Source organism: Myotis daubentonii, chromosome 14 (assembly GCF_963259705.1).
Source record: "Myotis daubentonii chromosome 14, mMyoDau2.1, whole genome shotgun sequence".
Lineage (NCBI taxonomy): Eukaryota > Metazoa > Chordata > Mammalia > Chiroptera > Vespertilionidae > Myotis > Myotis daubentonii.
Window position 1 is genome coordinate 56753946 of NC_081853.1, and position 26275 is coordinate 56780220.

The 26275-nt window shown below is 59.4% G+C and overlaps 1 protein-coding gene across 3 annotated transcripts in view; it reads left to right on the plus strand.

The window, feature by feature from the left end:
• The first annotated feature begins 9683 nt into the window (after positions 1-9683).
• POC1A (POC1 centriolar protein A) overlaps positions 9684-26275 on the plus strand; it is a 34030-nt gene continuing 17438 nt past the window's right edge. Inside the window, exons 1-9 of one of the 3 annotated variants that reach the window (XM_059664592.1) lie at positions 9684-9818; positions 12415-12499; positions 13358-13525; positions 13877-14056; positions 15242-15349; positions 16152-16267; positions 19511-19644; positions 21981-22049; positions 24053-24151. In XM_059664592.1, coding sequence (XP_059520575.1) covers positions 13365-13525; positions 13877-14056; positions 15242-15349; positions 16152-16267; positions 19511-19644; positions 21981-22049; positions 24053-24151 — 867 coding nt within the window. In that variant the 5' untranslated portion in view covers positions 9684-9818; positions 12415-12499; positions 13358-13364. Of the gene's footprint in view, positions 9819-9858; positions 10012-12414; positions 12500-13353; positions 13526-13876; positions 14057-15241; positions 15350-16151; positions 16268-19510; positions 19645-21980; positions 22050-24052; positions 24152-26275 lie in introns of those variants that run through there. The other 2 variants (XM_059664591.1, XM_059664590.1) reach the window with 2 other exon arrangements.

A 26275-nucleotide genomic window follows, 5' to 3' on the forward strand; every position in this document is an offset into this window, starting at 1 on the left:
CCGCCTGCCTCACAGAGAGAGAGCTGCTGACAGCCCCGATATGACCACCCCCGTTTAGGAGTTCCTTCGGCCAAGTTTCTGCTCACAGTCCTGGGTGCACACACTGGATGCTCCTCATTCACCCCTGGCCCCAGGCCCACAGGTGCCGGAGTCACTAACACCTCCTTGTGCACAGCCCATGCCCAGCAACACAGCAACACTCACACTCACAGCCGCCTGTAGCTGCAGTCACAGGTCTGCAGGTGGGCCACAAGGACGGTCATACACGGTGTCACACCCATGTGCAGGGTCACCCCTCATCCTTACTGCCAACCCCCCAACCAAGGGCTCACTAGCTTCCTGGGATGGGGCCTCCCTGCCGAGGTCTGGGCTGTCCTGAGCCCTGACGGTCCTGCCCTCCGCCTCCTGGTCTGCAGCCATCCTGCTCCAGGTGCCCGCTGAACTACCCACTGACCAGTGTGAATCCAGAGAGTTCCCTGGGCATTACAGTCGAGCTGTGTGACTATACAGTCCCTTCTTCTCCCAGGGCCTCAGTTTCCCCGCCTGTCTAATGGGGGCGCAGACCTGTGGCTCCAAGTGTTTTTCTGGCACTTAGGATGGGGACAGATAGCTACACTCCTGTGGCCTCTCTGGCACTTCCTGGGCCCCGGGCTCCTGGGAGCAGGGCCATCTGGCCCCTGAGTCTCTACTCCGCCTTCTGGCTGGATGCCCCTTGCTGCTGACTGGGCCCCCAGCAAGGTTTCCTGGGAGCGAAGCCCAGCCCAGCGATGCTTGAGGCCTCCAGGGGCCCTGAACCGGGCCTGATGCCTGGCTGTTGGCAGGGCCAGAGGAGGGGCTGTCCAGCTTGGAGACCAGGCCGGCAGGACTGGCCCAGGTGAGGCCAGGGACCCACCCATGCCTCCAAGCAACACATTAGCCAAAAGAGCCTTCTGGAGAAACGGCCAGTAACTGCCGGAGGCCAGCTCAGGGGGCCCCCCCTCTCCCTTTCTTGTTCCTGATCCCCCCCAGACTCCTGGGGTCCCAGGGCAGTTCAGGAGCGAGTCTGTCCCCCAGACCTCGGGAAAGGCCAACGGGTTTACATATCGCCCCAGTCCAGTCAGTGCACTGGAACTCCGTGCACTCCCCATAGGGCAGTGGAATGGTGGCTTCCTGCCAGGCGGGAGTTTGGGGTGGGGGAGGGATGGGATGGGGGAAGAGGAAACCAGCCAAAGTGTGACCGAGTGGCCTTTGTCGTGCAGGGTGTTAACAGGTGATCTCTGAAAATAAATGCTCTGCACCGAGCAAGGGGAGCGGATTATATAATCAGCTGGCGAGCAGCGGTGAACCTGTCTGGTTGGCAAGTCAGGCAGAGCCTTTCACAGGCCCTGTGATACCAGGGCCTTAGGGGTGCAGGGGGAGGGGAGGGCCAAGGACATGAGCTCATTTCCCACCCCCCACCCAGCTCTCTCCCCCCTGCCCCAGGTGATGCCAGCGACCCCCCCCCCCTCCGCCCCCAGAGCTCTGAGCCCCACCCCAGGGTTCCAGACTCAGCAGGGCCCCAAGAACCTGCATTTCCCCAAGTTCTCAGGGCTGCCTGCCGGGACCACACACAGCGAACTCTTCATCTTATCGCCAGCAGCAAGAGGGAGCTTTTATTTTGTTAACGTAAAAAAACATTGAAACCTGTAAAGAATTTTTGTGAGTTTATTTGAGCCAAACTGTCCACATATGCTGGGAAGCAGAACCTCAACGAATTGAGATAATGCTCCGGAGAATGGCGGGTTACATCTGTATTTATACATTGCAATCAAAGGAGGGACGTAGGTGGGCTGCATGAAAGCCATTGGTGATAGACCAGAGAGGCGGGAGAAAGCAAAGCAGGGAAACCGCTGGGATTGGATAAAAAGTAAAATGATGGACACATACTTAGGTGGGTGCAGGAACAATTAACATAATAGTGAAAGAATCTGTGGTAGCTGTCTGGCCCCAAGGGGTGTAGAAAAAGGGAAGTTACAAGCTACCCAGACATTTCACAGGGATGTTATCATCGATGCAAAAAGACAGACAGGCTCAGTTACGGTAAAGGCTGACCTTGTCAGTGAAGATACCGGCCTAGGATGTAACTGCCCACCATCACTGCTTTTATTTTTTTTATTTTTTTTTTTTAAATATATTTTATTGAGTTTTTACAGAGAGGAAAGGAGAGAGATAGAGAGTTAGAAACATCAATGAGAGAGAAACATCGACCAGCTGCCTCCTGCACACCCCCCACTGGGGATGTGCCCGCAACCAAGGCACATGCCCTTGACCGGAATCGAACCTGGGACCTTCCAGTCCGCAGGCCGACGCTCTATCCACTGAGCCAAACCGGTTTCGGCATCACTGCTTTTAGCTAAAGTTTAATTTCAGACCATGCTTTGTGGTGGCTTTGAGGTATGGTAGCAACCATCTCAGGTAGAAACTGTAGTTTAACTCTAACCCTGCTGCTTGGCTTAACAATAGAAAAGTTATTTTGATTTTCTGAATTGTATACATCATCCCATTCGTTTGAATGACTGTCCCATTGATTGTTATCTCACTGGTTTTAGAAAGCACATTCTTCTGTACCTGGGAAACAGGACAGCACAATTATCCTAAATTGTCTTAGTGGACACAGATAATGCGTTCCGGTTGACTCAGTGGTCCCAAGACCAGGACAGCGCAATTACTCTAAATTGCCTCGATGGCTCTAGATAATGAATTCCTGACAACTCAGCGGTCCCAGATAATGTGTTTCTATCAACTCAGTGATCTGGAGACCCAAAACTGTAATTAACATGCTTAATTCTGCTTCTGTAAACTGCTTTTTTGAGAACCAGGTTCCTCATTCCAAACCCTGGGATGTAATCAATACCTTTGTGATTTTTGCCTATATAAACCTGGTTTTTCGACCATCTTGTTACTGTGAGATTTGGGAATAACCCCTCATAGTCCCGGATTGCAATAAATGTAACTCTTTAATTTGACTTCTTGAGGCGTCCTTCTGTGATTCGCGGGGTACGTTGCAACTACTTTAGGTCTCTGAGTTTGTAAGACCGCCATGCAGGCCTCCCCTGAGCTTGTCAGGTTAGCATGTGGCCCCTTTCGTCCACTAGTTATTTATTTATTTATTTATTTATTTATTTATTTATTTATTTATTTATTTATTGTTTCAGAGAGGAAGGGAGAGGGAGAGAGAGATAGAAACCTCAATGATGAGAGAAAAGCATTGATCGGCTGCCTCTTACACGCCCCCCACTAGGGATTGAGCCCGCAACCCGGGCATGTGCCCTGACTGGGAATCAAACTGACCTGGTCCGTAGGTCGATGCTCAATCACTAAGCCACGCTGGCTGGGGCTGGGCCAGAGCGAGTTTTCAAAGCAAAACCTGCCTGGCGTTCCTCTGCTCAAAGCCCTCCCGCTGCTCCCTCTCGCTGGGTAGGAGCCACGGGAGTCTGCAAGGCCCACCCACCCAGAGGACACCCAACACTCGCTTCTTCTGTCCCTTACACCCACCCAGCAGAGTGGGGCTCTCTGGCCCGATGCCAGGTCCGGTGCCTGGGTGAGGGTGGGGAGGGGGGAAGGTGCCCAGGCGGAGCCCCGTGAGCAGCGGGGCTCTGGCCCTGGCTCCATGAGGCTTATCAGTGCCGACCTGTACCCTGTCCTGGGAGCACTCGATGTTGCTGACGCAAACCCAGAGGTCATGGTGGTGCTGGTGAGCTCGGCTCAGCCAGCTGCCCGCGTGACCCCGATGAGCTCAGAGGGTGTCTCGTGGCAGGGCCTGGCCTAGGGGTGACCCCACTGGGCAACCCGGGGAAGGAGGGTTAGCCCAGGCGTGTCTGACTGTCAGGGGCACAGGAGTTCTGGGGAGGGTGAGAGAGTGGCAGACCCTCTCTGACCTCCTCCTCTGGGAGGTGGGGGTGGCTGGCTGGCATCTGTACTGGGGTCCCCAGGCCTGATTCTGGGTCCTGCTTCCCCCCATCATGGCTGTGATGGCTGTACTCCGCCCCCCCCGCCCCCGCCATCATGCCAAGGTCATGGGTTTGAGCAGCCTTGGATGTGGGGCCTATCGGCGAATGGCCATGATGTCAGTGGTGACCTTGTTCAGGATTCCCAAGGAATGTTCTGACGCGCACAGCTTTGACGTTGGGGTCCTCCTGCCCGGGGCGCTGCCCGGGAGCCCTGGGCCCTGCACTGACAGCTCTGCCTGGCAGGGGGGCTGCAGCCTGGGCCTCTGGGCCCCCTGCACCACCACGACCTCTGCGTTTGCGTCAGCTCAGAGGGTCCCCAGGTGTAACTCCTTGAACGGGGTTTGACTTCCTGTGAACTCCTATCTACACATGTGTGCACGTGTATGTGGGCACCTGCAGGGAAAGTCCGCCACCCTGAGCTCCACAACCTCCCCCCACCTGCCTTTCTTCTTCCTCTTCTTCTTTTTTTAAATGTATTTTTATTGATTCCAGAGAGGAAGGGAGAGGGAGAGAGAAACATCAATGGTGAGAGAGAATTATTGATTGGCTGCCTCCTGCACGCCCCCTACTGGAGATCGAGCCCACAACCCCGGCATATGCCCTCGACTGGAATCAAATCAGGGGCCCTTCAGTCCGCAGGCCGACGCTCTATCCACTGAGCAAACCGGCCAGGGCCATATACCGCCTTTCTTACGTTGAGGTGTGGATCTCCACCTTGCTGAGAGTTTTTATCCTAAACAGAGGTTGGATTTTGTCCGATGCTTCTTCTGCATCTATTGATAGGATCATGTGGTTTTTACCTTCATTTTGTTGATGTGGGTCACTCCCCACACCAGCAGACCTGGTCCCACCGCTCCATCTGGGAGGGGTCTCCATGGCTCACCTCCGTCCTCGGAGGGGACGGGTGGCCCCTGCCCTTCATGCGTGTTGTCTACCTTGGGTCTTACCATCCAGCCTTCCTCCTGAGCCCACCTGCCTGGACCCTGCTCCCCAGACAGGACACATTAGCCCTGTCGCCAGGCCTTTGCCTGGGCTGCTCCCTGCATGGGAGCTGCCTCTCTCCGTCAACCTACACCTGTGCGCCGTGGGTGCTGAGGTCAGACCTCTGCTCCCTCAAAAAAGCTTTCTGTGACCTTCACCTCTCCCCCTTCCCTCCAGCGGGGAGCGAGTCCTGCCCATCACAGGCCCCGCTGCAATCTATGGACAATCCTGTCATGACTCATTCATTTACTTGGCAAATATGTCCTGCGCCCTGCTCTGTCCAGGCCCTGTCCTGGGTGCAGCCGCGTGCTCGCATCTGTTCCCCAGAGCTGCCGTTCTCAGGGGAGAAGTCAGCGAACTGACAGCCCAGTGTGTCCGGTGGCGATCTGTCGCTGGTGCAAAATAAAGCAGGGACAGGGGAAGGCGGTGGCATTTTCAGGAAGGGGGTTGGGGAAGGCTGCACTGAGGAGGTGATGTTCGAACACAGTCCCGCTGGAAGCGATGGGTTGAGCTGAGTGGACGCTGGGACAATGCAAGAGGCCTGAGATGGGAGTGTGCGGGCACCTTCTGTCCAGAGGACAGCGAGGACACCGCGGGGTGGGGGTGGGGGGCAGAGGCGGAGGTGTGTGAGGCGGCTGAGGGCCCGTCAGGAGTCACCTGGATTCAGGGCCGCCCAACATCAGCTCTGGCTGACGTAGCAGCGCATGGAATCCTTCCCCCGCTGTGGAGCGTTGTTGTGACTGATTTACAATTGAGGACACGGAGGCTGGAGCAGTGGTTCTCAACCTTCTGGCCCTTTAAATACAGTTCCTCATGCTGTGACCCAACCGTAAAATTATTTTCGTTGCTACTTCCTAACTGTCATGTTGCTACTGTGATGAATCGTCATGTAAATATCTGATATGCAGGATGGTCTTAGGCGACCCCTGTGAAAGGGTCGTTCGACCGCCAAAGGGGTCGCGACCCACAGGTTGAGAACCGCTGGGCTGGAGGCTGGGAAGGGTGGGGTGACTCCTGCCAGATCACCCAGCCTGGAGGAGGCAGGGCCTGGACTCACCCTTAGGTCTGCCTGAGCCTGGCCCAGGCCTGCGCTGCCCTGCCCCCTGCAGGTGGTGCGGCCTGAGAGCACAGACGCTGGGAGGGGCGGGGGTGGGCTGGGCCACGTGGGTGTCATCCCTGGCTTTCTTCCTGCTTTCTGGGCCCCACCCCCTGGTCGCCTTGGCCCTTGGGCAGGGGCTCTAGGAGTGATGACAGGGAAGGAGGCTCTCCTATTGGAGACTGACTGTGGGTTTTGTACCAGGTCAGAGACCTCCCTGCCACAAGGGCCCTTGAAAATAAGCTGTCTTCCAGGCTCCCCTCCCCATGGAGGTCCCTCCACATTGAGGTTCCTCCAACATGGAGCCCCCCAACTCAGAGGCCTTAGTCAGAAATGGAGTCCAGTCTGATGGAGGAGGCATGGGGTGGGGGGTGCTCAGTCAAAAAGTGGAGGCACCTCAAAAAATTAAAAATGCAACTCCCATTTGACCCAGTAACGGCACTTCTAGGAATATAGACCAAGAAACCAGAAACACCAATCAGAAAGGATATATGCACCCCTATGTTCATAGCAGCACAATTCACCATAGCGAAGATCTGGAAACAGCCTAAGTGCCCATCAGTAGATGAATGGATTAGAAAACTGTGGTACATCTACACCAGGGGTGGGCAAACTTTTTGACTCGAGGGCCACAATGGGTTCTTAAACTGGACTGGAGGGCCGGAACACAAGCATGGATGGAGTGTTTGTGTGAACTAATATAAATTCAAAGTAAACATCATTACATAAAAGGATACGGTCTTTTTTTTTTTTAGTTTTATTCATTTCAAACGGGCCGGATCCAGCCCGCGGGTCGTAGTTTGCCCACGGCTGATCTACACGATGGAATACTATGCAGCTGTAAAAAAGAAGGAATTCTTACCATTTGCAACAGCATGGGTGGACCTGGAGAGTATTACGCTAAGTGAAATAACCCAGTCAGAGAAAGATAAATATCACATGATCTCACTCATTTGTGGAATATAGTGAACAACATAGACTGATGAACAAAAATAGAGCCAGAGGAAAAAAATATTTTAGAAGTAATCCTGTTATTTGCAGATTTTTAATATTTCCTACAACATTTGTGATATACTGTTAGTATAGTTTGGTAATATTTAAAATCTTTTTTTTTCTTGAAATATTAATGTTTACTGCATGTGATATTATATTTAAAATAGTGTTGATTGCATCTAACATTATATTTAAAATCATTTTTCTTGAAATATTAATGTTTATTGCATGTAAATGGCTAATTCTTTTATAAAAAAATAAAAAGCAGAGGCACCAATCCTGGCCAATGCAGGCTGTGCCAGTGGCGGATCCTGCGTTGTCTGTGTGATGTTGGCAGAGTCAACCTCTGCATTTTTTGGAGAATAAATGAGCAAGAGAGGGTGGGGCAGCCCCTGCTCCTCCACCCTGATGAGCAAGGACAGAAGGTAGTGGGACTCGGAAAGACGAGGGAGGATGAGGAAAATCTCCCGGTGCCTCTCCTCTGAGTAGGCCTGACGTTTGGAAAGCATCTTCCAGAAGGGTTCCCCGAAATTCAGCTTTGCAGGTTACAAGCTCCTGTAGATGAGGGTGCTCCAGGGTGTGGACGTCATCCTTTGAACAGTGTTAACAACTTCTGGGTGTGAGTGATACGCAACGTGTTTTAAGGAGAATGCCATCGCATCTCAGTAAAATGAGCCTGAACGTTTCCAGCATCCAGGCACCAATTCCGTGCCGCATCACAGTGAAGACTGGACCCCATGTGGCTCCGTTTCTTGTGTCTGGCCCTCGATCTTCCAGGTCCAAAGGAGACCTATTCCTCCACAGTCCAGCTCCGTGCACGCGCCAGTTTCTGAGCGTATTGCATCGGGCTCTGGTTTGCAGGCCCAGGAAACACCATCTTAGGCCTTGGATGTGGTCAGAAACTATCAGGGCCTGGCTAGGTCCTAGTCAGTGTCGGGATCTGGCCACGCCGGCCTGCCCAGGGGAGGTGATGGAAGTGTGAACAAAGGGGCTAAGTCATGAGCCTGACAAGCTATGGGGGGAGGAAGGGCAACATGGAAGTCCCGACAACTTCAGCGACGGAACGAACCACACAGGACGGTCTGACCATAAATTCCCACCCGGGGAAGGCCATGGCAGGTAGTCACAACCCAGGCCTACAGCTTCCAGAGCAAATGTCAATCTTGGCCTTAAGTGAGCCTTTCCCTTGTTCTTATGCATCTAGGAGAATAGACCTTTGAAATTATTATTTTTTAAATTTTATTTATTGATTTTAGAGAGAAAGGGAAACACCAATTTGTTGTTGACTTATTTATGCATTCATTGGTTGCTTCTTTTTTACATATAAATATTTTTATTGAATTTTAGAGAGAGGGGAAGAGAAGCATCCACGGGAGAGCGGAACATCCATCAGCTGCCTCCTGCAGGCCCCCTACAGGGGATTGAGCCCACAACCCGGGCATGTGCCCTGGGGCAATGGCACCAGCAACCTCTTGGTGCACAGGATGCCGCTCCAACCTACTGAGCCACCTGGCCAGGGCTTCAGAGTAATTTTCTTTTCCAGATCTCTGGAAGGCACAACTGCAGGTACCGGAGCACGGGCCCACCCGCCCTGCCATCTGGTGGCCTGCACACCATCCCCATTTACTGGGAAAGTGAATTACCTGTCCTGTACCCACCAACGTCAAAGAAGTGTGTGCTTCTGCATTTTCCTTTTTACCCAATCCCAGAGATTTCCCCACTTTGCTTTCTCCCGCTTCTTTCATCTACCTCCAGTGGAGTTCAGGTAACGTCTTCTCCTTTGACTCTGATGTATAAGCTAATCTAGCCGCAGTACTGCCATTCTCCGAGCATTTTCTCCATCCGCTGAGATTGTGCTTCCAGGCACGTCCTGGAACCTGGTGGCTCAAATAAACTCATAAAACTTTTCTGTAGGCGGGGCATTGTTTCGTCTGTAGAGGTTTCCTGAATCTTGCAGAACATCCCGTCCAGGTCAGTTCCAGGTGGGGAGACGCCGGCAGTGCGGTGCGGTAGGAAGGCCTGGCTTCCCCACAGCAGAAGGCGGGCAGCAACGGCCTCTGGCGGCCAGGCCCCTGGACTGGCTCCGTTCTTTTGAGCATGTCATTAATTTACAAAGGGCTTCGCAGGGCTGAAGAGTCCAGACAGGGCTAGGCGCATCACACTCCCTCACATTACAAGTGGGGAAACCGAGGCCCACAGAGCGGAGGTATTCCGCCCCCCCCGGTCACACACGAAGCACGGGGTGCACTGAGTACGGAACCCGGGTCTCTCCACTCCACGGGTGAGATTCCAAGCGACCGGTGTGTTTGTTAAATCGGCATTTGTTTTCAGCGCGTTCGGAGGAGCGAACCATTAAGGAATTCCCGGAGGGCGAAGAATTGGCTCTTAATAAGGTGCTGAGCGAAAACCCAGCCTACTGAGCGCTTTAAGAGGGTAAACAGACCAGAGCTCACTTCCGGGATTCTTCCGGCTTTCGCCGCCGGTGGTTAATCCCGGGCTCTCAATCCCGCCCTCAAGGCATCTTGGGAAATGTAGTCCCAGTTTCCTCCAGACGTCAGGTGGTGGCCGTCTTGGGACTGCATTTCCCAGCAAGCTGTGCTCTCCGGCTCGGTAACCGGGCTACGGGAGGGTGGGGCGAACGCCTCGGCCAGGGCTTTGGAAATTCTCAGGGAGGATGAGCGTCGGTGGCCAGAGGCCTTGGGCGGAGCCGTCCACAGTCCGCCTGGCTTGGCAAAGGTTGGGGCGGAGGCCGTGGAGACGGCCCTACAGCCCTGCTTCCGGTAGGGGAGCAAATAGCCGAGGCGCCGCGTCTCCTTTAACCGCGGTGGGCGGGGCGAAGGGACGCGACCGGCGTTGCTATTGGCGGCGGTTGGGGGCGCGGAAACTGAACGCGCCGCAACGGCAGCGGCTGCCTCCTCGGGCTCCTGCGGCGCCTCGGGCGCCCTGGGCCCCGCTATGGCCGCGCCCTGTGCGGTAAGTGCTTGCTGGCGGCAGCCGCCGGGCCTTCGTCTCCGCGCACGGACCATGGGTACCTGGCCGGGGCACTGGCTGTGGGGGACGAGGGCCTCCGGGCTCCGAGCCCGTCTCCACGGCCCCGGTTTCCCGCCTGCAGGGCGCGCTGGGTCGGGGCGCCTCCTGCGTGCCAGGCCCTGTGCGGGCGGGCGGCCGGGCGAACGTTCCCGCGGGTTGTTTCGAACTTGCTGGCCCCCCGGCTGGGTCGAGAGTCCGGGAGGCTGGGTGGTGGCCTGTTGGTCCCCGTAGGCACCTGGGAACTTACTTGAGCCGAGGGCCCCGGCATTTTGACCCCTCATCTAGTGCTCTCCCCGCAAGACCCCGCCCCGTTCCCAGTGAATACAAACCACCTTGGGGGGGGGGGGTGGACCACAGAGTCATGGGGGTGGGGGAGAGGGTGTTGGAGATGCCAGGGGCCCCGGGTCAGGGTGGGCCTGAACTTGTCTCTGCCCGCGGAGCCTAGAGGTGGGCACTGCCTTACGCTGGTTCTTCCTAGGGAGTCGGGTAGGGCAGTTGCTGGCTGTTGGGGGCCCTCCCCCAGCTGCCACTCCCTCTGTTGTTGAAAGGGGACGCGGGCAGGTGTGTTGGGGGCGGAGCTGGGCCCCGGGCGTGGGGACCTTTGTTCTGGTTACAGCTCTGTCGGGTGGCGGTGGCCCTGCTGGGCTCCCGGGTGGTACTTGGGGGGTGGGGGGGGTGTTTACCTGCTGGGCGCGACCTCAGTGCCGAGTGGGGAGCTGCCCGGGAGGGAGAGGCTCCCACGTGGGCCTGCTCCGCACTCCTGGATGGATGATACTCGGGGAGCATTATCTTCCCGGGGTCCTGACCAGGGGCCTGGTGCTGGGTGGGGTGGGGATGGTGGCGATGCCATCAGGGACCTCCCCGGGGTTGGGTTCACCGGCCGCTGCGCCGTGGGATTGAGCGCAAGGGGGTGCGATTCCTGGGATGGGGGGCTGCTGAAAGGCACCCGTTTTCTCTCTTTGGGTCTCAAAAAGGATAACAATGAGACATTATTCGCATACCATGACATTCACCCTTCTAAAGTGTAAAACTCAGTGGTTTTCAGTGGCTTCACAGCGTTTATTATGCAACCATCATCACTGTCTCATTCCAGAACTTTTTTGTCAGCTCAGAAACCCCCATACCCAGTAAGCCGCCACCGCCTTCCTGTTTCACGCTCTCCCCCAGCGCCTGGTAGACGCTAACCTATTTTCTGCCTCTATTCTGCACATTGTGTATAAATGGAATCAGACAAAACGGGGCCTGTGTGTCTGGCTCTTTCACTAGGAATATGTTTTCTGGGTTCACCCGTGTTGTAGCGTGTAGCGTGTGTCGGTGCTTCGTGCCTCCCATGGCTGAGTGACGTTCTGTCATGTGGGCAGACCCCATGTTGTTGACCCATTCGTCCAGCGAGGCATCCTGCCAGCGGTTCTCAACCTGTGGGTCACGACCCCTTTGGGGGTCGAACAACCCTTTCACAGGGGTCGCCTAAGACCATCCTGCACATCAGATATTTACATGACGATTCATAACAGTAGCAACATTACAGTTATGAAGTAGCAACGAAAATAATTTTATGGTTGGGTCACACCATGAGGAACTGTATTTAAAGGGCCAGAAGGTTGAGACCACTGTGTTAGGCTGAAATGCTGGGAGCATTTGTGTGCCGGTGTTTGTGTGGGCACGTTCTCAGTTCTTTCAGGGGTTTACCTTGAATTGCTGGGCCATTTGATAAATAAACTCCTTAATTTTTTTGAGGAGCTGGCAAACTGCTGCTTACAGGGCTCATTTTCCTTGTTCTTTTAAGTCTTTTTGTCTATTCTGGCTGTCTCACATTTTCATATGAATTTTAGGTCAACTTGTCAAATTCTGTAAAAAAAAAAAGCCATCTGGGATTTTCACCGGGATTATGTCCAATCCGTGGAACAATTTGGGGGATATTACACCTTAAAAATATCAGGTTTCCCAAACTATGGGATATCTTTCCATTTACCTAATTGTTTTTTTTCCTAAATTTCTTTCAATAGTATTTTATACTTTTCACTGGAACATCTTATACTTCTTTTGTTAAATTATTCCTATTTTACATCTTTAAAGTGTATCATAAATAGAATTGTTAGCTGACTTTTTCAGATTGTCCACTGGTGGTATACGGAAATACAATTGATTTTTATATGTTGATTTTGTATCCTACAACCTTACTGAACTTATTTGTTAGTTCTGATGGTCTTCTAGTGGGTTCCTTAGGGTTTTCTTTATACAGGGCCCTGCTGTGGGTATTGTAACCGCGCCCCCCCCCCCCCCCCCCCGGGTCCAGAAAGCCTCTTCCTCCTCCAGCTGTCCCACACTTGACCCTGGTCTCCCCAGGAGGACCCCTCGCTGGAGAGGCATTTTAAGGGCCACCGAGATGCAGTTACCTGTGTGGACTTCAGTCTCAACACGAAGCATCTGGGTAAGAGGAGGCATCTTGTCCTGGGCACGAGCTGGGAAGGCCAGGCGTCCCCCGGGGTGTGGCCTGGGGAGCAGGGCACTGTGAGGACCCACATGCTCGCTCTGGACCTGCGTCGCACTTCGGGCAGCCCGCTCTCTGGGTGCTGGGCTTCGAGGGGTGAGGCTCAGAGAGGCTGGGCGCCTTCCAAAGAGTGAACACGGCCTTTGAGGGTGGGACTGGGTTCTGTGGTTCCCCCTCTTGGATCTGGCCTGTGGAGTGGGCCCACACAGCGGCTCCTTTTTCTCAGGCCTCCATTGAGTGTTGTCCACAGTGATGTGGGCGCGCCTAGGAGATGCCACCAGGGGGAAGGATGTGGAGCAGGCCCAGCACACACCCCCCCCCCCCCCCCCCCCCCCGCCGCCCTGTGCTGCAGCTGTGCCCGCGCGGGCTTCACGCGCAGCTGGCGTGGCTGTGTCTTGCTTGTTTCTTTGGGCGAGATTCCCTCTTCATCTCAGGGGCAAGCTCCCCGCCAGAGGCTGCTGGTCTTGGAAACTAAAATCATTTTTGGTCCATTTTGGGGACCTCCCTTGGCTTCTGAGTGGTCAAGGCCATTGGGTTGGACTTGCTCTCTAGTGCCCTCAGGGGGTGGGGTGTCTGGGAGACCTGCAGCCAGGGCTGGTGCAGGAAGGCGTCTCTGGTCCGGTTCCCATGCGGGCCTGCTTCACTCGCCTGGTGCCTGGTCGGCATTCACTGGAGGTGTGGCCTGTTCCCGTGGGGCCAGGGGAGCTGCTGCTCTCCTGTCCCTGTCACCCCAAAGCCCTGCCGGAGACGCGCGGCCCAGCAGAGCCGAGGGTCAGGTGTCCCGCTCTCCTCAGCCAGTGGCTCCATGGACTCGTGCCTCATGGTCTGGCACATGAAGCCGCAGTCGCGTGCCTACCGCTTCGCGGGCCACAAGGACGCCGTCACCTCTGTGAACTTCTCCCCTTCCGGACACCTGCTGGCCTCGGGCTCCCGTGACAAGACTGTGCGCCTCTGGGTACCCAATGTGTGAGTTCCGGACTTGGTGGTCCTTGTCTGAGCCTGGGGCCCTGGGGCCAGCACTGTCCCCACCCAGGTCCCCATCCTGGTCTGGACGGTCACCGTGGGACATCTCCCCACTCCCGAGGAGGTGCCATCAGAAGCTGAGGCTTCGTGGGGGCCCTCCCATCAGGGTCGGGAGAGGAATTGGGGGCTGAGCCCGGCCATTGTGGCAACGACACGCCTGCTGCTGCTGCACGTGGGTGACGTGGGGGCTCTGGACGCTCAGGCCTGGGACTTAGGGACGGGCTCCCAAGGGGTAGGGCCAGCTTTGATGCCAGAGGCCCTCACGTCGCTGATTCTGGATGCCTATCCTCGCAGCAAAGGTGAGTCAACGGTGTTTCGTGCCCACACGGCCACAGTGAGGAGCGTCCATTTCTGCAGCGATGGCCAGTCCCTCGTGACAGCCTCCGACGACAAGACAGTCAAGGTGTGGTCAACCCATCGCCAGAAGTTCCTGTTCTCCCTGAGCCAGCACATCAACTGGGTCCGCTGTGCCAAGTGAGCGTCCTGCCCGAGACTCGGAGGCACCGGGGGTGGGGGGCACAGAGGACCTGCCAGGTGCCAGCATTGTGACCTTGGGCACATTAGCCACTCCATAATCTTCCTGAACCTCAGCTTCCTTATCTAGGCGATGGAAACTATAGTACCTCTTCCACTGTAAGTTGTTGAACAGCTTCTCTGAGCTGATGAGTGACAAGTGAGTTATCCGGTTGTCATGGTGACCGACATCAGGGCTTAAACAGCCCAGGGCAAGATAACAGCTAAGATGTCAGCACTGCCACTCTCCGCTTCCTGACTCCTCCTGGCAGCCCTGCGGGGGGTGGGGGGGTGGGGGTGTCACTCCGGTTGTGGACGAGGAAACGGGCTCAGAACAGGGCAGTATCTTGCCCCAGGGCACAGGGTGGGCGTGTGCAGAGCTGGGTCCAGCCCGTCCCTGGCACTGAGGTTGCCTCCTTTCCCAGGGGGGTCTGCTCCTCGGGTGGATTCTGTCCAGATCTGTGGGACGGGGCCAAGCGTCTTGCTGGCCTTCCCTTTGGTATGGGGAGCGGTGCTGAGGGGTGGGGTGACCCTAAGAGCCTTTCAGAGGCCAAGGATTGCCAGCACATGTGTCTGCTTCAGCTTTTTCCTTCAACAGAGGTCTCCCTGTCAGGCCTCTGACCCAGTGGAGAAGGTTGGGGGTGTCTGCGACACTGGGAACCATGGGAGTCAGAGGTCAGGGACTGGCTGTGTTCTGGGGACCCCATGCAAGCTACATGTTCTCCAGGGCACCCGTTCCCTGTGCTGGGAGGTCCCTGAGGCTCTGAGGCCTCACCGTCAGGCTCCTGAGAGAGAAGGGGCCAGGCACGCAGACAAGTGGCGGCGCCCCAGAACCCCCACATTGTTGCTGGCAGCTGTGTGTTGCTGACCCACTCGGAGTCACAGAGACGGGACCTGGAGCACTGCAGGCTTTAGGCCACCTTCACACCAACAGCTCCAGCAGTCAGTGCGCACATCGCCTCCTCCCGTGCCTGCCCCATCTCACAGAGGGGCCGCACGGCCCAGGGGCACTCGGGTCAGAGCGAGGCATGTAGCCTGCTGGTTCCTGGGGTCAGTAGTGGGCAGTGCAGGAGGGTGGCTGTGGGAGGTGGTGTGGCGCCCGTGACGTCTGTCAACCTGTGGTGTGCTTTGCCTCGCCTGATTCAGGTTCTCCCCCGACGGGCGGCTCATCGTGTCCGCCAGTGATGACAAGACTGTCAAGCTGTGGGACAAGACCAGCCGGGAGTGTGTGCACTCGTACTGCGAGCACGGCGGGTGAGTCCCCGCCGCCTCCCCCCGCAGTGCTGCAGAAAAGCAGGGGCCCAGGCAGCCATCTCTGCCTCCCCCCCCCCCCCCCCCGGCTCTAGCTTTCCTAGTGGCTGGCAGGTTCAGCCCCATCCCTACCAATAAGGGGGAAGCTTAACCCCTTGGGGTGGGCTCTACCCCCAGGCACATCATTCTTGGGGCCCCTCTTCACTCTCTGCTCCTCAGAATTGTGACGTCTCTCTGAAAGCAGTTGAACCCACACACCCCGAAAGCACGTAGGTGTGATGCCTGTGCGGTGGTGGCTTTATAAGTGAACGGGATCGTGACCTTGTGGCGGGCGGTGGCTCTTCACACTGCGTGTCATCGGGAGCGGGAGGGGCCTGCAGCTCAGCAGGACTCCCCTGTTCTGGGTTCCTAAATGCACCCGAGCTTCGGCCTCCTCAGTGAGAGCCCTGCTGAGAGCTGGCCACGCCACCCACCTGGGGTCCCGCCCGAGCACATTGAGGGCTCCAGGCCCTGCTGGCCTTCACGTGCGCCTCCGCCGCAGGCCTGCCTGCCTCCAGCCCCGGCGAGGGCGCCCTCTCTGCCTCGGAGCCCCGAGCAGCCGCTGACCTCCGGCCTGAAGGCTGCTTTCTTCCTCATTTTTAGAAGTGGGTGCTGGGCCTTGTTCAGGTTTCTGTCACCGCTCCTCCTCGCTCCCCTTGGCCACCTGCGGCAGAGACGTGGGGGGCGGGCTCTGGGACAGCACGAGCCGATGAGGGGGGGCGGCGCCAGCACAGGCCTCTGTGACGTGACAGCCCTGTCTCTCCAGCTTCGTCACCTACGTGGACTTCCACCCCAGCGGCACGTGCATTGCGGCCGCCGGCATGGACAACACGGTGAAGCTGTGGGACGTGCGGACCCACCGGCTCCTGCAGCACTATCAGCGTGAGTGTCCTTCGCCCGGGAGCCTGCGGACAGCCCTGTGGGTGGGAGGAGCCCAGTCCGCCAGGATCTCCGGGGCGGCATCCTCGGCCAGGAGATGGAGCATGGCGTGGCCTGGCGTCCACCAAGCCCTTTGTCCCACTTATGAGTGACAGCGCATGCTCACTGCAGGGCCGGATGGGGAGCCCTTGCTGGGTCAGGGCTCCTCTCCGGGGGCACCCCAGGCGCTGCCGGTGCCACTGCCTCCCCCTGTATTAGAGGCTCTGCCCTCCAGGGCCGTGTTGGCAGCCCTGGACCTGCGCAGGGGACTAAGTTTAAAGTTCATGGGCTCACTTCCAGAATTCACACCTGAACACGGGAAGGACACATCTGGACAAGGTGTGGGCGTGGGGTTCAGAGCAACACCCCACAAGCCTTCCTAGCGGATTCTCAGATGCTTGAGGACAGCACTTTCTTGGGGTCATCAAAGTGACAGGCCTCCAAGAAGGGGGAGCGGGTGGTCTTAAAAGCACGTGGTGGAGGGGGCTCTGCACCCACGTCAGTGTCCTAGCTGCGTGACTTGGGTGGGTCGTGTCCCCTCTGGGCTTCCTGGGGCAACGATGGGGCCTCTCGCAGGTGGTGCTGGGAGGATAGAGTGGGTCCATGGAAGAGCTTGGAAAGTGCCAGGCCTTAAGCGGGAGCCAGGGAAGTCCGAGTGACCATGACAATGCTGCTGCTGATGCTGGGCCTCAGTCTGGAGTTAGGAGGTCTGGTGTCCTTGCAGGCCAGCCTCCGTGGTCAACACCTGCAGCACCCTGCACGACCACCAGGTGGCAGGGCCAGCCACAGGAATCGATTATTTTCTCCACAGAGCCCTGGGGCTTGTCACCGATGATGCCCATTTCAGAGGCGTCTAGAACAGAGCTGCAGTGGGAGTCTGCCCTCTACTTGGAGGCCACGCCTCTCCCCCCTCCAGGCTTAGAGGCCTTTCTTCTGCTCCAGGCGACGTTGGGGAAGGTGGGCTGGCACAGAGGAGCCCTGGACGGGGAGAGTGGGGAGGTGCGGGTTGCGCAGGCTGCCCCCGTCTGTGAAGGGGTGGCCTCATTGCCCTCGGTACGGGGTCCTGAGGATGGTCATGCAGTGCTGGCAGCATGGCTGGGGAGGCCGGGCCCACCTCTGATGGGTCAGGAGCCTGGTGGTAGGGGCAGCAGTGGGCATCCATTGGGGAAGGCCTTGAATGCCATGCACTGGCCCAGTTCCAAAGGTGCAGGCTGGCTGCAGCGCTGGAACCCGCGTCCCTGGAGTGAGGGATGAGAGGCACGTGAGGACCAGTGCTGAGAGCTGCGTGGCAGGAAGCAGTGAGCCTGGGTGGCAGGCGGGTGGGCTGCCCGTGCCCGATGTCCGAGTGGGGGCCGAGCATGAGCGGAGCAGGGTCAGGCCGGGCTGGGTTTGGAGCAGAGGTAGGAGCCGGTGCTGTGGGTGGAGGGGCCAGCTGGGCCCGGGGATCTAGCATGAAGAGAGCTGAGGCCCCATCCTGGGCCCCCGCGATTGCGGGGCCACGGAAGAAAAGGCCCACAAAGCACCCAGAGGAAGGGGTGCGAGCGCCTCTCCCAGCAGGAGGGCTGAGGAGGCAGAGCCAGGGGAAGCAAGCGGGGTGTGCAGCGGGTGGCCAGGAGGGGGTGCGCAGAGCAGTCGGGGAAGGTGGAGGGTGCTGTGGAGAGGTCCCTGGGTCCTAGGGAACAGGCTTGGTGGTGGGGTTGGGGGAGGTCAGCAACTGTCAGGGCTGGGGTCTCGGGTGGCCTCAGGGGCCCAGGCCCGAGGGACCCTGTGGGGAGGTTTCAGCCGGGCTCTGCTGCTGCCCTTCCCTCTTGTACCAGCGCCACTTGGGGAGCCCAGCATCATGTCCCCTGCCGCCTACTGTAGGTCAGAGGCTCCGGGGAGCTTGGGGTGCCCCGCAAACAACCGAATTCCCTCGGAGCTTCAGGCAGGGTACGTGGTGATGTTCACAGGGCAGCGAGCCCATCCCCCACCCTAAGCGCCAGGAGAGCCTGGGGGTGGGGGGCCACCCTCTGTGTTGCTGGAGGGACCTGGCCGAGCAGCCCCCAGACAGCTCGTGGCAGCACCTTCTCCCGAGAGGCTCTCTCCTGCCCAGAGGGAGGCTGATTCCCTAAGAGGGACTCCTGGTGCCTGGCAGCAGCCACCTGCGCGGTGCTGTCCCTGATGCCGAGGAAACCCTGGGGGAGGTTTTAAGGACACAGTGACAGCCAGGGCACCCCGGTGACGGGGGAACACCAGGCGCTCCTGAGTGGGCTTTGGGCCCGTGAGGATGTTGGCTCTATTGGGAGAATTCCGTTCACGACACTGTGTGGCCAACTGCCCCATGGTCATGCTCCCCCAGGGCATGCCTGGCCGCCGGGTGGATGGCCCTTTGGCTGGAGGAGGGAGCTGGTGTGTTTGTCTCGGGCGAGGGGCTCTTGGCTGCGGCCGCTCTGGTTCCCCAGCTCAGCAGGGAGTCGGCAGGTGCCGGGCCTGGGAGCGCCCGTCCTGCGGAGGTGGGCGAGGCCCGTATGTGCAGCCCACACTAGCTGTTCAGACATGTGGCCAGCAGTCCCAGGGCCACAGCGTGCTTTGTGGCTTCCAGGCACATGCAGGTCCGTCACCCCGTGACAGGCTTGGGGGTCAGCAGAGCAGGGCTGCTCCCCGTCTCACAGGGGCAGTTTGAGGCTTGCCCACGGCCAAGCAGCGCGAAGCTGTGAATCTGGGTCTGCGACTCAGGGCCCCGAGTCTGGCTTCTGTCCATCCCACGCTGGGCTCCTGGCACCAAGTTGATTCTAGTCATCGGCTTGCCCAGGCCCCTGAGGGCTTGGCCTGCTCTCGCTGGAAGCGTGAGCTAGAGCTCCGAGTCCCCGTTCTCTGTCCCCTGGGCCTCAGCCCCCCCAGGTGTGGTCACGGGGTTTTACCGCAGCTGTGCAGCCAGCTGTGCCCCTTGGCTTGGCCTCTGAGACCGAAAGGGCTGGTCAGAGGCAGTGCAGTCTCCCTGCTCCAGCCAGCTTGTGGGCCCTTCCCCACCAGCCCTGTGAGGTGTCCACGGGACATTCACGGGTCAAGCAGCTGTCCTGGAAGGCCGATGGGGCTCCCCAGAGCTCCTCTGAGCGGGGCCACCCAGGCCAGCCTCGGGTGGCCCTGATTGGCCCTGATGGCCCGTCCTCAAGCCTCAGTAGGGCCCCGGGGCCTCCCAGCCACGCCTGACGAGTGTCCCTTCCCCAGTGCACAGCGCCGCTGTGAACGCCCTCTCCTTCCACCCGTCGGGAAACTACCTGATCACAGCCTCCAGCGACTCGACCCTGAAGATCCTGGACCTCATGGAGGGCCGGCTGCTCTACACGCTCCATGGGCACCAGGTGAGGGTCGGCCTGCGCAGCGTGGAGTGGGGCCGATTGAAGCGGCAGTTTCTGTGGTCCCCTCGCTGCCTGGGCAGTGGGGTGAGACGCAGGAACGGGTTTGCCCCCATCAGACCTATGACCCCCATCAGAGTGCTGGGCCTGGCCCGCAGCTGAGTAGGGACTCGACTCGGGAGCTCAGTGGGGTGGGAGGGGCAGGTGGCATCTGGACGTGGTTGTCAGACACCACCTGGGCTGGTTGAGTGCCGCTGTCCCCTCAGGACCTCAGGCATCTCTGTCCCACTGGAGTGGAGCCTGGAGCCGCTGCCCTGCTGGCCTCGGGGTCTCTGGGGTCTCCAGGCTCTTCAGGCATCGCTGCCCTGGGAGACTCAAACAGCGAGCGGGAGGGAGACCTGCACATTCGTGTGGGAGCACCTGGGCTCGGGAGCGGCTGTGCGGGAACTCCTGGGCTCCAGGGTGGCTGTGCGGGGTGGCTGTGAGGGCGGCTGTGGGAACTCCTGGGCTCCAGGGTGGCTGTGCGGGGTGGCTGTGAGGGCGGCTGTGGGAACTCCTGGGCTCCAGGGTGGCTGTGCGGGAACTCCTGGGCTCCAGGGTGGCTGTGTGAGGGCGGCTGTGCGGGAACTCCTGGGCTCCAGGGTGGCTGTGTGGGGCAGCTGTGTGGGGTGGGCTCCACACCTGAGCGGGGCTTTGCCCAGGGTCTGCAGGTCTGCTTGCAGTGCCCCTAGTAGCCCCAACCAGCAGGTCTCCTTCCCCAGGGCCTGAGTCCCAGAGGCCAGGCCTGGTATCCGAGGGCCCCGGGCTGGCTGGGGGTGCAGTGCCCTCTCTGAGCTCTGCAGTCTTCTTGTGCCACCTGCCCGGGCCCTGCCAGAGAACAGGAGGAAAGGGAGTCCCTGCTCCTTGCTGTGTCCAGGACAGACGTGGGGTCAGGACTGCCCAGGAGCCTCCTCCCCCAGCTCCCCTCGCTGCAGCAGGAAAAGCCCGAGAGGGAGGGCTCCCACCCACCGCGCTGCCCTCCGAAGCCGTGTCCCCGAGCCAGGCCCTGGAGCTGTGTGGCACGCGGGGAGGCAGTGCCCTTGAAATCGAGGCTTATTTTTCTGTATTTTCTGAAGCATCTCAGGCCGTGCTCATTTGGTTTAGGTCCCAGAGCTATTTGGGAGAGGGTGGTGGGCGGAGTGTGGGTGGAGTTAAATCTGGTGTTTGTGGCTGTGCAGTTGGTGTTCGTGTCGCTGTGGAGTGACTGAGTGGCACAGGGACCAGTGGCATATGGTTCCACGCGCCCCAGCTGGCCCACGGTGCGGGCAGGCAGCCGTCGCTGAGCCCGGACCCCACCCAGGGCTGCTGTCTGTGCTCGGAAGCTTGGTCGTGGTGCAATCACAGGCTCAGATACAGACCCACCGATGTTCCTGCAGCTTGTGCACACAGGGCCTCGCTGGGCTGGGACTGGCCATCAGGGGGCCTGGCCTGCGGGAGGTGAGGCCGCAGTGTGACTGGCCTGGGGCGTGTGGGCCACCTGGGCTGCTCCAGGGGGAGGGGGGTCATACCTCCTGGCTTGGATAACCAAGAGGGGGAACAGCCCTGGCTGGTTTGCCTACAGACCTGAGGGTTGCAGGTTCAGTCCCTGGCCCCGGTCGGGGCAAGTGTGGGAGACAACCAGTCAATATGGCTCTCTCACCTCTCTCTGTCTCCCTCCCTCCCTCCTTCTCCCCCCCCCCCCCCCCCGTCTCCCGTCTCTTGGTGAGGATTAAAGAAAGGGGGGCGGCGGGACAGCTCATTAGTTTCAACATAACCCAGCTGTCGGCCTGGCCTCTGTCACCGGCCTGCAGCCCACGGTTGAGGCTGGGAGCGGATGTCCTTGCCATGGCCCGGAGAGAGCCTCTGCGTTCTAGGGCAGCTGCTCCGCCCAGAGGTCCTCCTTGCTGACAGGGCCACCCCGGGACACACAGCCACTAAGCAGACGCTGGCGAGCCAGTGCCGGAGCCTCCCGGGGGGTTGGTAGGAGGAGGGTCTGAGTGCGGGTCAGAGGCCAGAGCACCCGCCGCCCAGGCTGGGATCGGTCGCTGCCTCTCGGGCTGCTGGCCTCTCCGTGGGAAGTGGGGACAGTGGTGCCAGCCCAGCGTGGCTGCCAGGGTGGGCTGTCCTGCTCATTCCACAGCCCGTGACCTGCCTTTGTCCTGGCAGAGGTCTTAGGGTGGCGCTCATGCCCGGGTTGGGGAGCGAGGCCGAATGAGGCCCTCAGCCCTTTGTCCCGTGGCTGCGGTCGCTCAGCTCCAGGTTTCTTGCGGTGCTTCTGGAATCTAGGGTGACCTTTGTGTGTGTGCTTTCTCGCTTGTTTGCAGGGTCCGGCCACCACTGTCGCCTTCTCCAGGACAGGGGAGTACTTCGCTTCTGGCGGCTCCGACGAGCAGGTGTGTAAGGGCGGCCTGGATCTCGCCGGTGCTGACCCACGGGCGGTGCTGACCCACGGCAGCTGAGGCGGCTCGGGAGGCGGGGCCAGCGCTCCTGGTGGCTTTCAGTGGCCACCAAGGCCGGAGCTGGGCGGGTGCTCAGACCCAGGGCCCTCACCTCCCACAGCAGGTGCCGGCCCCGTGGCAGGGTCTCAGAAGGCTCACCGCTCACACCAGCCTGGGGGCCTGGCTGCTGCCACGGAAGAGCTAAAACAAAGCTTTAAACCACTTCTTTCTCCTGATCACGTGTGAATAATGAGGTCATTAGTGGGTGCTTACTGCGAGCCGGGAGCGGAGGCCATGTGGCCGGAGCTCTGCCTCACTTAGTCCACACGGCAGGCAGCCTGTGGGTGGCCCGCTCATCCCCCATCCTGTGTGTGGTGAGGAAACAGTTTCAGCAGAGCTGGGGTGCCCTGGGGCCCCCACTCCGTGGTCGGCGCCCTTGCCTCCTGGCCCGCCTGCGTGCTGTTGGCGGGGGAGGGCGGGGGGTGTCAACATTTTCAGACTCCAAGGCTGCAGAGGGCATGTGTGAGGAGGGCCTGGCCTGCTTGTCACCCTGTGAGCTGAGGCCCTGGGGTCCGGCCCAGGCCTGGCACCTGGGAGGCCTCGGGGGTATTGATGACTCTGCCCGTGGGAAACCCCTCCAGGTTCCCGGGTGGCTGGCTGTCCAGGGAGGAAAGCGGCCATTCTGAGCCACTCCTCACCTGGTGGGTTGCCCAGGAGGCCTCTCTGATGCCAGGCCTCAGCTCTGGCCGTTCAGCCACCCTCCCAGGGAGCCCAGCTCCAGCCCCGTGGACCGGTGTTGGTTGTGTCTCTGCCAGGAAATGGGGGTTGGGGGCAGGGGGACTTCCAGCACAGCTCAGGTAGGGACGGCAGGCGTCTTCCCAGACCTGCACTAGCGCCTGTGCGAACCTTGAGGAGGAGGAAAGCAGAGGGGACCCTGAGCCTTCCCTGGGCGGGGAGGCCTGGCTCGTTGCATGGGAGGCAGGAAACCAGGCCAGTAAATTCACGGCACACGGCAAGTCCTGGTGAGGATGGCACTGGTCCAGGAGGCAGCCGGTAGCACGCAGGGCTTCTGTCCACACTGGCCCATTTCCGGGCAGCTGCTGCCTCCCTGGTTGGTTCTGAGAGCCTCAGGATGACCTCTGCCAGCATCCCTTCCTGTCCTGGTGGCCCTTTTGCTGCTGGAATTGGCTCAGCAGTGGGTTGCCCGGGGCACGTTGAGTTTGCATCTTATGTGGATACCGTGGCCGCTGTCCTGGAAGTGGGCCTACCCGAGGGCAGCCACACGAGGCTGACACCCTCCAGCAGGGGGCGCCCTTGGTGCCCAGGAGCCTCTAGTCATGAAGGTCCTCGCAGTGGGAGGTGAGCTAGAGTGGGTGTTACCGACTTCTCCCTGGTGCCAGTGTCTGTGCTGAGCTGTGAGCCTCCTTTCAGCCCTTGAGGCGGGAACTAGGATCGTGCCCTTTTCACAGATGAGGAAACTGAGGCACAGAGGGTTGAGTCCCTTGCCTAGAGTTGGGTAGAACCGGGATCTTCACTCCCTGTGGTTTGGGCTGGAGTCCACATGCCCACCACTTCTCATGGCCGCAGGCCAGGCCACCGCCCTTGGAACCGCTGTTGTAGTGGGGAGACACGATGAGGAAAAGGGGCAGATTAAGCAGCGACGCTGGTGCTCTGAAGGAAGTCGGGGCCCTGGTGAGAATTAGCAGCGGCCAGGACGCCCAGGCAGGGGACCAGCAAGTGCAGAGGCCTCGGGGTGGCCCGCCCGGGTCCCCGCCAGGCCTGTCCAAAAGGCCTGCTCTCTGCGGAGGTGGGGCAGGTCCCAGAGTTGAGTTGGGGTGTCAGGTGGGGATCACTGTCCTGCCTCCGGCCCAGAGCTATGGGGGTGGCCTGTGGGTCCATCTTCTCCAGGAAGGAGTGGCGAGGGTGTCTCCCCTAATTCTGTGCGCTTGTCTCGGCAGGTGATGGTCTGGAAGAGCAACTTCGATGTTGTGGATTATGGAGACGCCGCGAAAGGGCAGAGGCCTCCGGCCGCGCTGGCCAGCTCCTCCAGGAACCTGGTAAGTGGCCTGCAGGCGGGTTTGAGCCTGGCGGCCTGGGTCTCGGTGAACTGCATTGGGCTCGGAGACGGTGGGGTCAGAGGCTGGTCATGGACGGGACTAGTAAGACTTGTCATTTAGCGAATACACTTCAGTCCTCGTGGTGTTGCTTTGTTTCAGATCTGGGGTGAGCAGCCAAGGGGGGAGGGCCGCAGAGCAGGCTGGCTGCCGGGGCCTGGGCCTGGGCCGCCCACTTGGCAGGGTGTTGCCATGGCACCCACTCCTGTAGGGGTGAGGCCTGAGGCACGAGACCAGGCACCCCCGGTTCCTGGAGGGTGCGGGCTGAAGCCACAGCTGGGCCCTGTGGCTCTCACTTCCTTTTGTTTAAACCACGGAAAGGAAGTTCCTCAGCTACAAGCCATTTGAGCACCGTGGTTGGTAAGAGGGCATTCCGTGTTCCTGAGTTAAAATAGGCAATGCTATTTGGGGGACACTGATAGCTGGTAAGCCTCACTGAGTAAGCCTGCATTCAGCTTTGGCTGAAACCCACACTGAAGCCGAGGTTGCGAGCCGGGGGGTCTCGGGCTCCAGTGGCCGCAGGCCGGGAGCTCCTCCTGGCCCTGGAGGCAGCGTGGCCTCTCCCACCCCCGGAAACTGGCCTGGACAACAGGAAGCAGCTTGTCCAAGGCCCAGCGAGCCAAGGCTGCCCAGAATAGAACCGGGAGGCCTGGTCCCTCCCGCCTTGGGCTCCGCTAGGGACCCCTCTTCCCCACACTCCTGCCCTTTCCCGCCCCAGCAAGGGAAGGACCCCACACCCCTCTTCTTGGACAAGCTGCGGGGCCTCTCGTCCTTCAGTCCTGGCTCAGAGATGAGGTGGGCTCCCTTGCTTCCCAGAACGGTGGGGCCTGGTCATCTGGGAAGAGGCCTGTGGGCAGGGAGCCAGCAGGACACAGCAGGGTGGGCACCCCACGGGGGGCTCAAGTGGAGGGAAGCATGTGGGCTCTGGGTCTGAACCCTGCAGTGTGGTTCCAGGCAAAGCCCCCCTCCCCTGGCCTGGGTTTACGGTGAATAACAAACAGGACCTCTAGGAGCTGGTGTTTTCAGTGAAGATCTCGCTCCAGCCCACAGACCAGAGATAGGCCTTGCCCTTCCCGACGGTGGGCTCGGCTGCACGGCGTCAGGCTGCCAGGGGCTTGGCTTCTCGGGAGCCCGTGAGCACCATCGCTGTGCCCCCTTCCCCCCAGCTCTCGGATCTGTGACCCCGCCCCAGCTCTGCGTACTCCAGGCCTTGGCCCTGAAGCCGCATGAGTCACGCCCGGGCATTTGAGGACTGTAGGAAGCCCATCGGGCCAGGTGCTGGGTCTTGACTTCCTGACGGTGGGCTTGTTAGAGTGTGGCAGTTAGAAGGCAGGGAGGCAGACAGGGCGGGCAGCCCCCCGGCCCGGACCCCCGCCCAGGACCTGGCTCTGAGGCGTTCAGCTCCTGTTGGAACCAAGGCCGTCTCTGAGCCTGCTCTGAACGGGGCCGTTCACTGTGGAGCTATTTTCAACCTCGGGGGAAATTCACAGCTTATTTTTAGGCGCTTTCCATGTTGAAAAGCAAAAGCCATTTCCCAGCCCTTCAGAATGTGAATAATGGGTCTCACTTTCTCCCTTTTCTTGGCCGAGTTGTGGTGAGGGTTTCTTTGCTGTGGTTGGGGAGCTCTCTCTGCTTGGGGGGCTGCAGAGGAAGGGCTGAGGGTGGGCAGGAAGCTGTGAGTCTGGAGCGAGGTTGGAGGGTTCCGAGCAGGAGGCCTCCGGAGGGGCTGTGGGGCCCGCGAGCATCCGTGCAGCCTGTCCTCGCCGCTCACTCCCTCCTGCTGTCTGCTTTGGGGCCTGTCCCTGAGGCCTAAGGACCACGTGTCTTGGCTGACCGTGGCTTTGGCACCTGCCCCTCAAGTCCCAGCTGCCACAGGACTGATTCTGCCTCAACCACGGAAGCATTTAAAAATCACTTCGAGTAGCAAAGTCTCGTCTGTTCCGATTTGTTCTCGCCCTCCCTCCACACATCTCTGAGCCCATTATGCAACTGGGGAGGAAGGCTGTGGGCGGGGGGAGTATGGAATTCTGGGTAATTCAGGAAAACTGAACACCCACTCGGTAAGTT